Source organism: Oculina patagonica, chromosome 14 (genome assembly GCF_052425735.1).
Source record: "Oculina patagonica isolate OP01 chromosome 14, crgOcupat, whole genome shotgun sequence".
NCBI classification, from domain to species: Eukaryota; Metazoa; Cnidaria; class Anthozoa; order Scleractinia; family Oculinidae; genus Oculina; species Oculina patagonica.
In genome coordinates this window covers 5,426,482-5,442,659 of record NC_135771.1, presented here as the reverse complement: position 1 = coordinate 5,442,659, position 16,178 = coordinate 5,426,482, and the positions used below count along the sequence as shown (strand labels likewise).

General features: G+C 39.9%; 1 protein-coding gene across 2 annotated transcripts in view; it reads left to right on the top strand.

The window, feature by feature from the left end:
- Positions 1-15,254, top strand: part of LOC144638509 (uncharacterized) — a 24,331-nt gene extending 9,077 nt beyond the window's left edge. Inside the window, exons 4-9 of one of the 2 annotated variants that reach the window (XM_078497703.1) lie at positions 1-550; positions 5,001-5,105; positions 7,000-7,110; positions 8,023-8,109; positions 9,146-12,355; positions 12,548-15,254. The exon at positions 1-550 is cut by the window's left edge and continues 681 nt beyond it. In XM_078497703.1, the coding sequence (XP_078353829.1) occupies positions 1-550; positions 5,001-5,105; positions 7,000-7,110; positions 8,023-8,109; positions 9,146-12,355; positions 12,548-13,563 (5,079 nt within the window). In that variant the 3' untranslated portion in view covers positions 13,564-15,254. The remainder of the gene's footprint in view (positions 551-5,000; positions 5,106-6,999; positions 7,111-8,022; positions 8,110-9,145; positions 12,356-12,547) is intronic. The other variant, XM_078497704.1, reaches the window with a different exon arrangement.
- The last annotated feature ends 924 nt before the right edge of the window (positions 15,255-16,178 follow it).

Sequence of the window (16,178 nt, the reverse complement as noted above, 5' to 3'; positions counted from 1 at the left end):
GTATTTGGACGTGGTGATAATGAAGATTTCAAGCTGAAGGGATATGACATTGCTGTTCAGGCAGTTGCTGAACTGAAAGATGCATCCTACCAACTCCTGTTTGTTGGTGCACCAGCTGGAAAAGAAGATGAAGTAGCTGAAAGGTTACTCCAGTATGGTATCCCTCCTAGTCAGCTAACTGTTCGCCGCTTTAATGAAAGCAGAGAAGTACTAGCCAAATTGTTCTGTGAGGTAGATCTGGCAATCATGCCGTCAAGGACTGAGGGCTTTGGTTTGACTGCTCTTGAAGCCCTATCTGCTGGTCTTCCTGTACTTGTAAGTGGTAACTCTGGGCTTGGAGATGCCCTGAAGAAGGTTCCTTCTGGTTCCTATTGTGTAGTAGACTCAGAAGATCCTAGAGAGTGGGTCAGGGCAATCAAAAGTGTCCGTGAAAAAGAAAGAGAGGTACGACTTGAAGAAGTTAAGTTTCTTTGTGAAAAGTATGCAGAGAAGTACAGCTGGCAGAAACAGTGTGATTGTCTTGTGGAAAAGATGCTGAATCTCACTTTTGGTAAAGTTTGAAATGTGTCCTTTATGCCTAGGTACTACAGTGTAATTTCCTTACCATTATAATTAGGTACATAATATTTGTAGAATAATTTTTCATGATTGATGTGCATGTACATCCAGTACACGTACATGGTCGCGTAGTTGAACAGATGACTGTAACCGAGCTCGATTATACGTGACAAAGGAATTTTTTGGTATCACTTTGCGGTTCTGTTTATCTCGGTTCCCACAGAAAATATCCCCTTCGGTAATATGCTTCGTGGTTGTATGTGTCACACCAAGCTCTGTCATATTTCTCCCACATAATACATGTTCAGGAAGACAAATGATTAAATTTATCACGCTTTAGTATGCCAGCTTTGTTTCAGGAAAACCGCTAAGATAACTGTAGCCTGCAGAATAGGCGGTTTATTTTGCGGGTCGAAGCGCAAAGTGCTTAGGTTTTTATTTAGCGGGTCATGCGAGGGCGAGCGCAGTTAGAGCACGTATATGTTTTGTGGTTATGCTTACACGAATTGAGACACAGAAAACAGGAAAGTTTCATCGGTTTGTGGCTAACCTAGCCATGGTTGACCAATTGAATCGTTAAAAACAGGATGTCAGCCATTTAGTTTCTTTGAGCTTGTTTATTTTTTTAAACGGGTATATTAGACGCCCAACACGTTCTAATTACACACAAGTTAGAGTCCATCGTCGAGCAAACATCTAGTCTTTCAAGTTCTTTAAGAGTTCTCCCCTCGCATGGAGTGGGCAGGGACCGCGCAGAGGGAGGGGCTAGGGGGCTTTAGCCCCCCCCCCCCCCACTTTTGTGCAAAAATAAATAAATAAAACTAAAAAATAACGATGCAAAAAATTCGTTAGTTCGGTCGTAAGGGACAAAAGTTACTGGCAAAGTAGATGCGCAGATAAGGTAGCAACAAACATTGTCATAAATTAGTTCTAAGTCGCTATAATTATCAAATAATATTTCAGTTTTAGCCTTGTGCTATTACAGGTTTTTGTCTTTTTAAGGCTTGTTTTTGCAAGCGGACCTCTCGGGAAAAGGTAATGGGTTAATTTCGATCCGAACTCATGCTGGGTTAAGTTATAAGGCGATTCTCAAACAAATTATTCAGGTGATTGTTGAGTCCAGTTGATAGAGGTACGATAATAACAGTCCCGACCTTGATCTTTTAACAATGAGCATGAAATTATTGTTCCTCTTTTTATGTGTCCAGGTTTTATCTCAATCAGTGAGAAGTCGGATTTTTTAATATAATGTTTCACGGATTGGAGAGCAGTAACCTGAGATCATGCCCTCCCTCCCTCCCTCCAAAAAAGAACGCCTGATCGCAAGTTAGGTGAGCAATGACGGTCTCATCGTAAGTATTGTTGAGCAACGCTTCTTTATGGAAAAAAATTTAGTTTGCAATTTATAACTGCATTTCTCGTCATTTTAGATGAATTAAAATCAAAAATTTCACGTATTCTCTCTCCCCCCCCCCCCCCCCCCCCCACCTAATTTCGCTTATACGTCCGTCTTTAGCCCCCGCACTCGAAAACTTGCTGCGCGGGCCCTGGTGGGTAAGTGTTTTCCCTTTGTATTTTCCCTCAGTGCGTGTTCCTTAGTTTCTTTCGAGGACTCGTAGCTTCCGAAGTGTTTACAATCGCTTAGCGTTATTTTCTTTTGTTGTGGGGGCAAAGCCCGCACATTGTCATCGACTGAGGGATTTATTTATTTATTTATTTATTTATTTGTGGGTGGGTTTGCTTGTGTCACATGGTCTTCTGCGAGAGATCCTGGGGATGAGTCGGCGGTCTTGTCGAGTAGGCCATATTGGAGTTTGGCGTGCGTTTCGTGTGGTTTCTTTGATTTCAGCTGTTCCTGTAGTTGCTCGTCATAACAGCAGCTCACGAAGTCATACTAGCCAACATTTCGTTTGGCTTGAAGTCTGTGCAGGTTGCACATCAATTCAAGAGGAGCTTTTACGCTTACGCAAGCCAATATTGAGAGCCGCAAAAGCGATGTAATGATCGATCTCTTTCGTATCTGTCGAGCTAGCGTCGACGTCGTACATGTAGGAATATTCGAAAACTAAATCGGGTTTCACATAAGCTTCATTAACGATGGGTCTATCTAGAAACCAGAGCGTTGGCTAAAATCGAGTGCGTGGATGCTTGTTCGGAACAAAAGGAAGAGCTTTTAAGATGAAACAGCACAATTTAATACATTTGTTCTTGAATCAGTCTATATGGCTATATGTTCTGATATATGTAAATTATTCTGCAATGCATACCTACGGAGCGATATAATAAACAAACCATTTTAGTGCTACTAGTTAAAAAAGAAAAAAAAAAGGAAAAAAGAAAAAAATTGTCTCCTCTGGGATTCGTACTCGGGACCTCTCGCGACCTCTCGTTCCCCAGTCAGATGCCTACCCAAGTGTGCTACAATGACATACTTAATAACGTAAGGCGAAAATATCTTATATCAATGTAATAGACATTCCGCTGTTTATCTGTTATCATGTGCATCAAAGAAATGTTTGAATCACCTGCTGCTCATAAATTTTCAAGGAATGAATTTGCAAAAAATCGCAAAGATTAGTTGCTGCAATAAATAGCAGCCTTAAGGTAATTGAATGTACTAAATGAATTCACAAAAAAGAAGAATCAAATTTGAAATTATCAAGCCCCCACACGTACGCATCGCGGACCGATTTTTCATTGTCCCAGTGCACAGTTCGCCGTAAGAGATTTCCTTTTGTATTGTAGGGCCTGTCGTCCACAAGGTCTCGCTCTCTAGTTCCAGTTTTATCGCTATTATTTTTATGGACAACTCTAGCATATTTCATCCTCCTCAGTTTCTGCAAGCACATGTTGCTTCGCGAGTTCTCGTTTTGTATCATATCACTAGTGTCATGTTGTTGTCACAGTTTCACCCTTGCGTGACCGTGACATAACACTCATGTGGTTTGTTTCGTTACTCGTGTAGTTTTAATCTGTTTTAGTTTTAGTTTCTTGTGGTTGCTTTAGTTATTCGTTTCCCTTTAGTTGTTATCTTTATACTCGCAGTTTAGTAATTTTAGCGTGTTTGTTTCTTAGCGCTATTGCCCTTTTTTTAGCCTTTTATTGTTGCCTTTTGTGCTTGCTTACTTACTAGATTTTTGTATTATTGTTTCAGCCTACAGTCGAAGCTCTTTTAACGGACACTCTCATAAGCAGACAGCTCTACTTACGGCGGCCTTGTTTGAAATCCCGTTTTAACTCCCATACAAACTCTGTATTTTTACATTCTCCTAAGCGGACGTTCCCGTAAGCGGCCGCGGACACTTTCAGAGATTACGACAGAACTTTTTCTTTGTTTTTAAGCTCCCGTAAGCGGACACCCCAAAGAATATCCTATTAACAACCTTTGTATCTTATTTTTATCAATCAACTTCACATCGCCGTTCGTCGCAATGATTTTACAGTAATTACAGTACCGTATTTCAGTGTTTGTTTTGTCGTCGTCCACGTCCGGTTACATTTCAAAACACCACTTACACGCATATTAGCATTATGTTAGCTGGGCAAGCTCCCGTAAGCGGCCATCTATCCCCTACACCTCTAGTGGCCGCTTACGAGAACCATAAGTGGCGACGAGTGGCCAGCTCCATTTGCGGACACTTTTTTCGGGTCCCGAGGGTGTCCGCTTATGAGAGCTTAGACTGTATTTTGTAATCGTTTTAAATTTTTTGGCCAATAAATTGACATGTACAGAGTTAACATTTGTCATTTGTTGCTCACTACCCTATTTACTCTTGCGGCTCGGTCACACAAAGATCTTTTAAAAAAAGAAAATTGTGCACAGGTTTACAAACAGCAGTGTAGCCTGCGTGATGCAAACATGTTACATGGAAACCTTAACTGCAGGCAAAATTCTCTGCTTGTACATGTACACAAGTTCTCTGCTTACACATCATATTAGCTCTTTTGTCAGCAAGTGTGGTACTATGTTATACAAATTATGTACATTTGCCAATCAGATTTTATGATACCACCATGTCATGCCAAAGTTAATCCTACAAAGAAGTGAATTAACCAATGAAAATCTAACATCTCAAATAAATTACCCACTCTTTCAATGAAGAATCCAACTTTCAAAATGAGATGATAAAATTGTTCCTTCTTTTTTTAAATAAGTTGACCATGATTTTACTGCCCATCAGGCATATAATGAGTTTTAAAGACTTCTAATGTTCATGGGCATAGAGAAAGTACATTGTACTTTCTCATTACACTTGATTTTGTTTACTCACTGACTATTTTTGAAATCAAACTAATATTGTGAAAGTAATAATAGTTTATTAATGTTCCAGAAGAGCACATTAAAATGTTTCTTGTTCGCAACTTCTCATTTAAGATACTCATGTGCATTTATTACTTGAACTATATTAGTAAATGTGGCATGTGTATTTTCTTCTTGGAAGGTTCTTTCAGCAGTGGCCAGCTTTCAGCTGCAGTAGAAAGTAGTCCATCACTTTCCCATTCAGCTTGTCCAAGACCTGGAGAAGGTGTAACAGTTCATCAAGAAGGTACAGTACATTTCTTTATTGAATAAAGTGGTTGTAAATAAAATGTCATTTATTAACTGCGCTGCGCAGTTCTTGCTCTGCAAGCGGTTTTTTTTTTCTCAGTGACCAGACTGATGCCCCCGCTCGGCCGGGCTTGGGTCACGCAAGGTTTAAAAGCTAGAAAAAACTTACCAATGGGAAATTTTCAAATGCTTTGGTCTTAATAAGCATGTTTAGCGTGAGACGTCCGATTTTGAAGCGTTTTACTCAAAGAAATTTCTAAATTTTCACGCGTCGAAAGAAAAATATATTTCAGCGGGCCAGAATCTGTGAATAAATACCATTACGTTCGTGTAAAGGAATGTGCTGACATGACAAGTTTCACTTTCGATCGGCTAGACCTCGAGTCACGTAATTTTTCAAAGCTATTATCAGCTACCTTTCAAATCTTTGCGAAGCCATTAATCTTTCTTTACAAAATTCAGTGTGAAGTATTTTGAAGCGTTTGAATCGAAGAAAATACTAAAATTTCACGCTTTAAAAAAATATGCTTTAGCGGGCAAGAATTTACGTTTATTTACATTACGTTTGTGTCCTGGAATGTGCTGGCGTTAGCAAATTTTTACTTACACAAGGCACTGATCGGCAAGAATCACGCAATGCTCTGAAAGGTTTAAATCTGCCACAAACGGAAACTAAACAAATCCTCTGGTCTAAACTTAGCGTGTTAAGTGTAAAATGTTCGACTTTTTAGCGTTATTTATTTTTGGAGCTGTGTCATCCATAGGATTTCTGAAATCTGATGGAAAATCACTGAGACAAACCCTGACTTGCAAGGGTTACGTCATTGCTAAATTAATTCCCCGGGGAATTCCCATTCAGCAAAACACAGGTCTAGTGTTTTTCTCAAATTTGATTTAATTATTTGCTCCAATATTCCATTTTCGGAGCTGGTTATTCAATCTTTAAACGGTAATTCAAGACAACACTGGATGCTGATTTAAAAGATTTTTTTGTTTCACGGATCAGGATCGTGGGAATTAAATTTGGCCAGCATTAGCATATAAGGTAAGAAAAATATTTAATTTCGGATGGAACTAGTCAACCATGAAATGTCACGCAAGGTGTTTTCCTACCATCTTGTTTGTCAGTCGCAACATTGTTCGACGCAGGTAAAGGGGATAAGGGGGGGGGGGGCGCATTTTTTGTTCCCCCCACATGGCTCCCCTAAAGTGCTCACGAGACCAGCGCAGTTGTAAGCTCTAAGAGCTCTTGTTTATTGTTAGTTTCTTTATTCCTCAGCTGTACCATACAAATAGGGGGAGGCGGTGGTGACAGGGAACCGGAACCCACATGTACATGTAGGGAAAAGAGGATTTTGAGGCTTTGGGAGGTTGAAGATTGAGCTGGGGTTAACATTTGTGACAAAGTGGGATATACACTGTAGGTGAAAAAAAGGAAAAGATAATTCATTAAGTCAGTCACAACATTTACGTCAATTTGACCTATCTTTTTGAGAAAGTGAGGCAGTCCAGGTGGTGTGCAAAAAATATTCTTGATAGGAATGGTACTTTTCATGTAAGGATGACTAAGAAGTGTTGAAAAAGAATATTTACATGTGTCAAAAAAGAATATTTGCACATATTTTGCCCCTCTCTACTCCTATGCAATGCCGAGAAAACACATTCGTCTGAAACATGAGTGCATCTTACCATTTCTGTTGAAGGGGGAGGGGGGTACAGACACGTAATAAACAGTTATTATGATGATCAGTATTTCAGGTTTTTACAATTTTTTTTCAAAATAATTATGTCCATGGTTGTAGGTAGAAGAAGTTAGACAAGGCTGGGATGTAAAGTTTTTCAAGTACAGGTGGCTGAAAAAAATATCACTTGCTATATGTTTGTTTTTGAAGGATTCGTAGCTACAGGGCACTCTTCAACAGTGGAGTGCATTGAGCCATTGCCTTCTCATGAACCCTTTCGAAGTACTGAAGAACCTTCAGATCTCGGAGTTCATCAAAAAGGTACAATCGTAAATTCACATTGAGTACCGAATACTTCTTGTGCACATGTAGGACAACCTGCTTGGCCTCTTCTGAGTCATTGCCAGGTGTCACTTTGACAATAACATTGTGGGAATGTCAATCCTTAATACTGTAAGATCCATGAGCATATATAGTGAAAGTCTATGCAGTGTCTATACTTGACCATTAACCACAGCGGTTAACTAACCTTTACGTGGCACAACAGTTCCTTGGCTTTAACAGCTGCATTGTGCTGAATGGAAGATGGGTGCCTGGCATATCCTGGGGCCTTCAGTGTGACCAGCCAGCCCCTAGACAGTATAAAGCCCCCATGGTTTGCAATCCCCCCAACCCAGCCACAAGCCCCCATTGAGTCATCCGGGCATGCACCCGTCACACTGAGTTAAGAGTAAAGAAGGGAGAGGGGAGTGGGGTGGGGGGGTCGAAGAATTGACCAAAGCTGTGCTGAAAACTGATAAAAACTCTCACCCAAATGCTCCGGAGACTGCCACGCTCAAACACTACAGTAGAACCCCGGTAACTCGAACTCGGATAACTCGAACAACCCCGCTAACTCGAACTAACTTCTATTTCCCTTGGACCCACTTTTCAGTCATTTTTACTCGGTTAACTCGAAAACCCCGCTAACTCGAACTGTTTTTCGTTTCCCTTCAGAGTTCGAGTTACCGGGGTTTAACTGTAGTACAATGGTGAAGAACACTGAGCCTGCATGCAAGCTTGTATGGATACTGTTGGTCAGAAATACCAGCTTTGTTTCATTGCGTTTAACAACATGAAACTTACATTATCATTTTATTCAACTGTATACACAGGCTGCTTGTTTGGTTTCTTTTTCTGATGTGATGGTAAGGTGCATGGCATGTGAATAAAAAACTTTTTCTTCTTGTACAGGTTCATTAGAAGGCAGAGAAGGATCTACAGAAAAGGGTAAAAGGTGGTTATCTCTTTCTGGTACTCAGTCTAGTGACCAACCCAAAGGTAATAGTCTTTAACTGCTAGGCTGTAAAAGACATTGAACTTTGTTCTAAATAGGATGGTTGACTGTGCTATAAGTCTTGGGGTATTGGCTTGCTGAATTCTCGGGTGGGGGAGGGGGGTACTCAAAATATTTTATCCAGGTTTCTCTGCCTCGAGGTTCAAAACCCTTGCCCTTAATTTATATCTACCATTTTTGACAGAAATGGCACCCCTTTTCACATTCCTACACTAGGGATACTGTATCTCTTTTCTAAACTTTTTGAATTGTATAGCTAGCGCTCCCAAAAATTTCTTAGATGAACCAACAGTTTATTGGGTCTCTTTGGCACTTCATAATACCTTTACTGTAAAAAGGTAGCCCTTTTCGCGATAGTTCCGCTATAGGCGGAGCTCCAATTTATATCAGTGCAGTAGTCAAGAAGAATCTTGTCATACCAGCTAAGTCTTAGAATACCATCTAAATTATTAATTGAAACATGCTCAATTGAAATTGGCTTACAGAAATACTCTGTTCTGAATTGTTAGTTCGTGCAAAGTTTAAGCGTTTCTCTTTCCGTAATGCTAAAGTTCATATTCAATAAAAAGATTCAAATTCATTTTGCCATATTTCGAAAAATAAGAAGTATCACGTGAACATCTTTCTGCTCAGAACCTTGAGATTACATGTAGTTTATCACCAGACTCAAAAGCAAAAGTTAGACTGTACTTTGTACGTGTCAATCAAGGTGATTCCAGTTTGCATGCAGCTTGTAGAGTGACTGCTAGTTACTGACTTATCTAGTTTCAGGTCATAAAAAATACACCGTGGGTTTAAACTAACAGCTTGAACTGTAATACATAGTGAAGACACAAGTACTGCCATACTTTTTATAATCTTCAGTATCACATTATTATGATGGGAAATTGGAAAGTGCTAGTGCATTTGAGTTACCGATAACCTTGCTCAGACTAGAAATGAAAGGTTTACTGTAATTTGGAGTAGGTAGTGTGTCAGTTAACCAAAAAGAGGTGTTATTGTTATGTTTTTCCAATACAGGTAGTGGTCATCGTCTTTTCCGCACACTTCTGGAAGAAGAATACATGAGACGTTCTAATTTGAAACCACTCCTTTGGGAAAGCACCATTCATTTACCTCTCGATGAAGTCTACACTAGGTTGGAAGTCAAATGGAGAAGAAAAGGTACCTTTCAACTCACAGATAGAGAGATTCACATGTATGAAATTTTTAACCTTGGAGAACCGGATGGAAAATCAAGCTTGTTCCAAAGACTCCGTAACAAGTTTGGGAAAGGAACTCAAGAAAAGGCCAGAATGGTGCTTGTAGAGGGAAGCCCTGGCATTGGCAAGACAACTTTCTGCCTAAAAATAGCAAATGACTGGGCGAGGAAAACAATACCAAAGAAGCATGATTTTCCCGTGTTCAAGCTAATGCTACTTTTGAAATGCCGCGACATGGAGGGAGATGTAATGCAAGCTATTAACGATCAGTTACTACCCGAGGACATGACGGAAAAGAAGAGGAAAGACCTAATGGACTATATCAGGGATGATCAGAACCAGGACAAGATTCTTATTATCTTGGATGGCCTTGATGAGTTACCAGAATTAGCTGAGCCATTTGTAGAAAAACTTTTGAGAAGAAAAGTTTTGTCACATTGTTCTGTTTTGGCCACCTTACGTCAAGAGAAGGGAATTCAAACACGGCAGCGCTATGATTTTGACAGTCTTTTACAGATAAATGGGTTCACCGTTGAGGATGCTTCCGAGTACATCAGAAAGCATTTCAAAATTATTGATGACTCCGAAGATTTGTTAAAAGGAGAAAGTCTTATTCAAGCTATTAAAGAAAACATTTTTCTACATGCACTTCGAAACAATCCATTAAACCTACTTCTTCTTTGTGTTGTTTTTGAAGACTTTGAGGGACATCTGCCATCTAACCGTTCAGAACTTTATCAAATCATTTTCCGATGCCTGCTAAGAAGGTTTTGCTCCAAAAATAAATTAGAAGCTCCCTGCGATGACAAAGCTTTAGAGAATCAATTTGAAGGAAGCACACTCGTATTAGGAGAGTTAGCATGGAGATGTCTCCAAGAAGAGCGCCCTTCTTTTCTGGAAGAAGAACTGGAAAAGCTAGAAAAAATGAGAACGAATTGCAGAGGTTTTCCTGCTGTTAAGTTGGGCTTTGTTTTCATGGAAGCTAGTGTAAAGAAGCTCAATCCACGACATGAATATCACTTTGTTCACAGGACGTTTCAGGAGTTCTTAGCAGCGGCGTACCTAGCAGTCAAGATGACAAAGGAAGAAATCAACATTTTTGATTACTTTCAGTTAGACAAAAGGGATATCACTCGTAAATACCGACAAGTATTTTTGTTTGTTGCTGGTATTCTAGGCAAGGACGGAGCCATGTTCTTCAAGCAGTTGGGGGAGATTCTATGCAGGAAATGGAACTGGCAATCCCCTGAAGAAGTCTGTACTTTGTTAATTGAACTTTTGAATGAGAGTAGAGCTGCTGACAAGTTGGCAATGGTTGTCTGTCCTTGTATTCAGTTACCACAGAGCTTAGAGTTGAGCTTGAAAGATTGGCACACTTTGAGATTTGTGCGGTATGCACATGAGGCGTCTTCACTTGAAAAGAATTTAGCACCAGTGCAGCTTACCAAATTGAGCCTAACGGAAGAACGAGAGACTCTCACTAAAGACAGCGCAAGTGATATTCATTGCATTCTACACAACAACAAAACCCTGAAAGATCTTTTCATATCTACTAACGACATGACAGGTTTATTAGCAAGCACTGTATTGAAGGATTTAACTTCTTGTTTGTCCCTTTCTTCGCTTACTCTGAGAACATTTGAGAGTTTTCCTCCTGGTGTTGCCGTTACGTTTGGAGGAAGTTTATCATCATGTAATTCACTATCAACTGTGACGTTAAAACTAATGAATGAAAGTAACGATGATTGGGCCCGTGCTGTTACTATCGGAGTATCAGGAAATACTCATCTGAAGTCAATCATCCTTGAGTTTTATGGTTTTGTAAGCAGTAAGGCTGTTCAAGCCTTAAAACTGTTATTGAACACACCTCTGATTTCCCTCTCGCTGATCGTTTTAGGAAATATGGAAGACTGCTTAGCTTCTGCTTTAAGTGAGGTCCTTTCGGGCCAAACCGCTGTAGAGTCTCTAACTGTTATTGTCCATGGAAGTCTAAGCATTTTTGGGGCGGATTTGCTTGTGAAAGGTTTGCAAGAAAACATAACTTTGCACTCTCTGACGTTCAAAGTTTTTGGCGATGTTCCAGAACATTGGATAGCAGTGGTTAAAAAGATTTATGCTCTAGAAGTAAATACGACATGGAAGTCTGTGGTGCTCCACCCAAATGTGCAAGGAACATTTGCAAATGCTTCTATTTCGCTTCTTAATTCGATCTCAAAAGCCAACCTCGCAGAAAAGACCTTAACCATAAACATGTGGGGAGAGTTAAGTATTTGTGATGCAGAAGCCCTTGGAGACCACTTGTTAAAAACGTCACCATTATCCAGCCTCATTTTGAATGCTCACGGCAAAGTAAGCAATGACGTTGCCGATTATCTGGTAAAATTCTTTGTGGCGTACAAAAATCTTCCTTCACTGACCATTAACGTGTGGGGCGAAATTACCAGTTATGGACGGTCTTCTCTTACAAGATTACGTACAGAAGATCAAAAACAGTCTTTCGTTCTGAACGTGCATGGTTTGATGACAGGCGATGGGGTATGTTCAAGTGTAAAAAATTGTTCGACGTCTACTGCACTTTCAGTTGACATCACTTGCACTGAACCAGATAAACTGAGGAAATTATTGTCAGGAAGCAAGTCGCTTACTCAGCTGTGCCTTACAGCCCACAATCACACTGATAGATATCGAGTTCTCAGAGTCCACAACAACGCTGATGGAAGAGGAGACTGGGGATTAGTTCTACGTGAAGGTTTGGTGGAAAACAATTCATTGACTGCATTATGTCTTACAGTCCACAACTACGCTGACACAAGAGAAGATTGGGGACACGGTTTGGGTATAGGTTTGGCAAAAAATAAGGCGTTGACTACATTCAGTCTCGCAGTCCACAACCACGCTGATACAACAGGAAAATGGGGATACGGTTTGGGGGATTGTTTGGCGGACAACGAGTCATTGACTACGTTCAGTCTTACAGTCCACAACTACTCTGACACACGAGGAGATTGGGGACATGGTCTAGGTTTCGGTTTGGAGGTAAACACGTTATTGACTACATTCAGTCTAACAATCCACAACTACGCTAGATCTGACACAGGAGGAGATTGGGGACACGGTCGAGGTAACTGGTTATCAGAAATCAAGTCATTGTCTTCATTCAGTCTTGCAATCCACAACCACGCTGGCATAATAGGAAATTGGGGACACATGCTGGATGAAGGTTTGGCGGAAAACAAGTCATTAACTGCATTCAGTCTTACAGTCCAAAACTACGCTGACACAGGAGGTGATTGGGGACAAGGTCTGGGTAACGCTCTGGCGGTAAACAAGTCATTGACTACATTCAGTCTTACAGTCGACGACCACGCTGATACAAGAGGAGATTGGGGATACGTTCTGGGGGATGGTTTGGCGGTAAACAGTTCATTGACTACATTCAGTCTTACAGTCCACAACTACGCTGACACAGGAGAAGATTGGGCCCATGATCTTGGCAAAGCTTTGGCGGAAAACAAATCTTTGACTGCATTGAATCTTACAGTCCACATCTACGCAGATACAGGAGGAAATTGGGGACACATGCTGGATGAAGGTTTGGCGGAAAACAAGTCATTAACTGCATTCAGTCTTACAGTCCAAAACTACGCTGACACAGGAGGTGATTGGGGACAAGGTCTGGGTAACGCTCTGGCGGTAAACAAGTCATTGACTACATTCAGTCTTACAGTCGACGACCACGCTGATACAAGAGGAGATTGGGGATACGTTCTGGGGGATGGTTTGGCGGTAAACAGTTCATTGACTACATTCAGTCTTACAGTCCACAACTACGCTGACACAGGAGAAGATTGGGCCCATGATCTTGGCAAAGCTTTGGCGGAAAACAAATCTTTGACTGCATTGAATCTTACAGTCCACATCTACGCAGATACAGGAGGAAATTGGGGGCACATGCTGGGCGAAGGTTTGGCAGAAATCAAGTCATTGACTAAATTCAGTCTTACAGTCCACAACTACGCTGACACGAGTGAAGAATGGGGACATGACCTAGCTGAAGGTTTGGCAAAAAGTGGCTCATTAGCAACCCTCAGACTTTCAGTTAATAACCACAGCAGTAGAAATAGAGACCGTGAATACGATTTATTTCAACGTTTCACAGAAATCAAGTCATTAACTTCTCTAAGTGTATCAGTAAGCCTGTATGGAGAGGACAATGTTTACTACAATAATAGTTAACATTGTAAGACAACAATATAAAATCTGTAGTTTATTTCTTGGCCTCAAACCTCAAATTATTATTGTATTTTTATCGGCCTCGTTAGCGTAAAACTATATTAATTTTAGTTAAGAATGCTGAATATCAAGAAGTGTGGCTTGGAGCGTCTAAATTTGGTGAATGCAGCGCTTGAAGAAGGTTCCCGCCTTTCATTTCAAACTTGCTGTTCTTACGAAATTCTGTATGTTCCTTTTCTTTATGTTGTTTGCTCGTCAGGTCCCGGTTGTTCGAAAAGTGGATAACACTATCCAACGGATAAATTGGTTAAGTGGATAAGAGTGTTGACAGAACAAACTGAGCTATGAAGTGGATACTTATTTTTACGGTGGATAGCGTTATTCTTCCTTTGAACAACCGGGCGCATGCAAGTTTTTAATGCTAACAAGCTAATCATTGATAGTGTCACAAAGTAGCCATCAAATTGACATAATGCCTTGAAGCATTTGAAGTCTCCGTTTAGTTTGAAAATATTCTATTCTGAAGGTAATTGCCAAATTGATACATTGAAACATATAAATATTGTGACGCCACTGAATTTCCGGGTAACCTCTGAGTCCCACTATCGTTGAGGAATACCGTGACACTTTCAAAGCTCTCTTTTTGAGCAGAAAAGGCGAACTGACCTTTTTATGTTGCAGTACATACAAGTTTGTATTCTAAACTTCGGGAAAAAACGTGTTTCGTAGCATTGGTGGGTTCGTTGTCAGGGCAATGTGGATACGAGGCTGAAGTCTGAAAACAGCCTTTTCTCTACACTTTTTATCGTAAAACAAGATTGAATAGCTTGTGTTGCAAACAGTCTAAACTGCCGGTTGTGATACGTCCGGCCGCAACGCAGGCTAGAGATTGAAGCGCTATGCCTTGTAATAATTATGAATTGGTCATGCTTTGTTCAGTCTCAAGGAAACAAAAAACGGTAATACGATACGAAATTGTATTTGAAAGATACTCCTGAAATTCCCCATTTGTTACAATTTTGTTGTCCAGGTTGGCAAGGAAATGAACGTCTCTTTCACCGTTCGTCCTGAAACGACCCGCTAATGCGATTATTTTGAGTAAGGTCTCAAGAATGTTTTAACGGAATGATAGAACCGCTCGATTTCTCAGCGTATTCTGTTCGCTGTTTAACCTAGTGCTTTTAGGTTTGATGTTTGTTAGTGACTTTAAAGAACAATACAGCTGTAAATACACATATACGAGAATTGATTGTACATACCTGTAAATGTTTCAAATCTAAAGGATCGAAAGCAATTGTAATTGTGAAGCTTTAAGGTAGATTTCATTCCCTGTTTGTTGTCGTTTTAACCAGGAGGGCGAAGTCAGAAGTTTTGGAAATGTCCTCTCAAATATAAACGATTTTGTATTCTTTCAGTGGACACAAAGAACATTTATTACCAATATTTACTTCAGTAAATAGCAAATGTAAATTAAAGTTGCTTGGATTATACATGCTGTAATCCTATATAACCTTGTTTTGTATCAAAACAAAAAACGTGGAGAACATTTCATAGCTGAACATTTGTTACTAAGTAATAAACATTCGACATCCTCGAGTGTTACAATACATCCACTGAGAGACAGAGTGGAGAAACGAAATTGTAAGTAGTAAAACGAGGTATATCCCTAACAATAAAATGATTTGCATAAATGATATTTGCGTCTTTTTTCTGAAAGAAGATACGAGATGTACATTTCGAGTGAAATTTTCGTTTCTTGCTCGATAGAATCCCTTATTATAGGAAATTAACGCGTCATGAAATTAACGCGAATTCCAAACATTCGCGTTAATTTAAGTCGCGTTAATTTTTGTTAACGTTAATTTCCGCACCTTTAATTAAGTGGAGCGTTAATTTCCGCGACGTTAATTTCCATTATTTTGGCCCAAATTTCTCGTTACAGTCTAGACGTCTGATACTGCGAAGAACACTCAAAGTGGGAAAAGGACCACGAACATTGCTTTCGTTTAAGATTATACGCCTACAAGTGTTGAAATAAACTTTTTCCTGTTGTGTACGTCGCGTTAATTTCCTTCATTTTCAAATGTTACCCTCTCTTTCGCGTTAATTTCCTTTATTGGGAAGTAATTTTTCCTTCAATTCGCGTTAATTTAAGTCGCGTTAATTTCAAATGCATTAATTAACACAAGCGTTAATTTCCTATAATAAGGTACACATCAGACAATGTAAGTAGCTGTTTCAAAAAAGGTTGAAATGAGAAGCAAATAGGTCTGTACACACATGGGACGTGTCCACTGCGCCAAAGCCTCTCGTGTAAATACTTCAAGAGACTTATTACAATAACTAATTACAGGGGGCTTGACCTCAGTGTGTACACGACGATGTGTTATGTTTAGTAGCATTATTTTCGCTTGATCGAAGTATAGTTGAACCTCTCTAATACGGACACCGAAGGGACAGACACGCTGTGAGCTAGGCCATATACTAGGTTGATAAGTGACACGCATCCTGCATACTGTAAATAAATAAAGATGGTAAATTTTAAGCTCGGTGATAAATAGTGTCATGTAGAATAATTTCTTCACTATTTATCACCGAGCTTAAAATTTACCATCTTT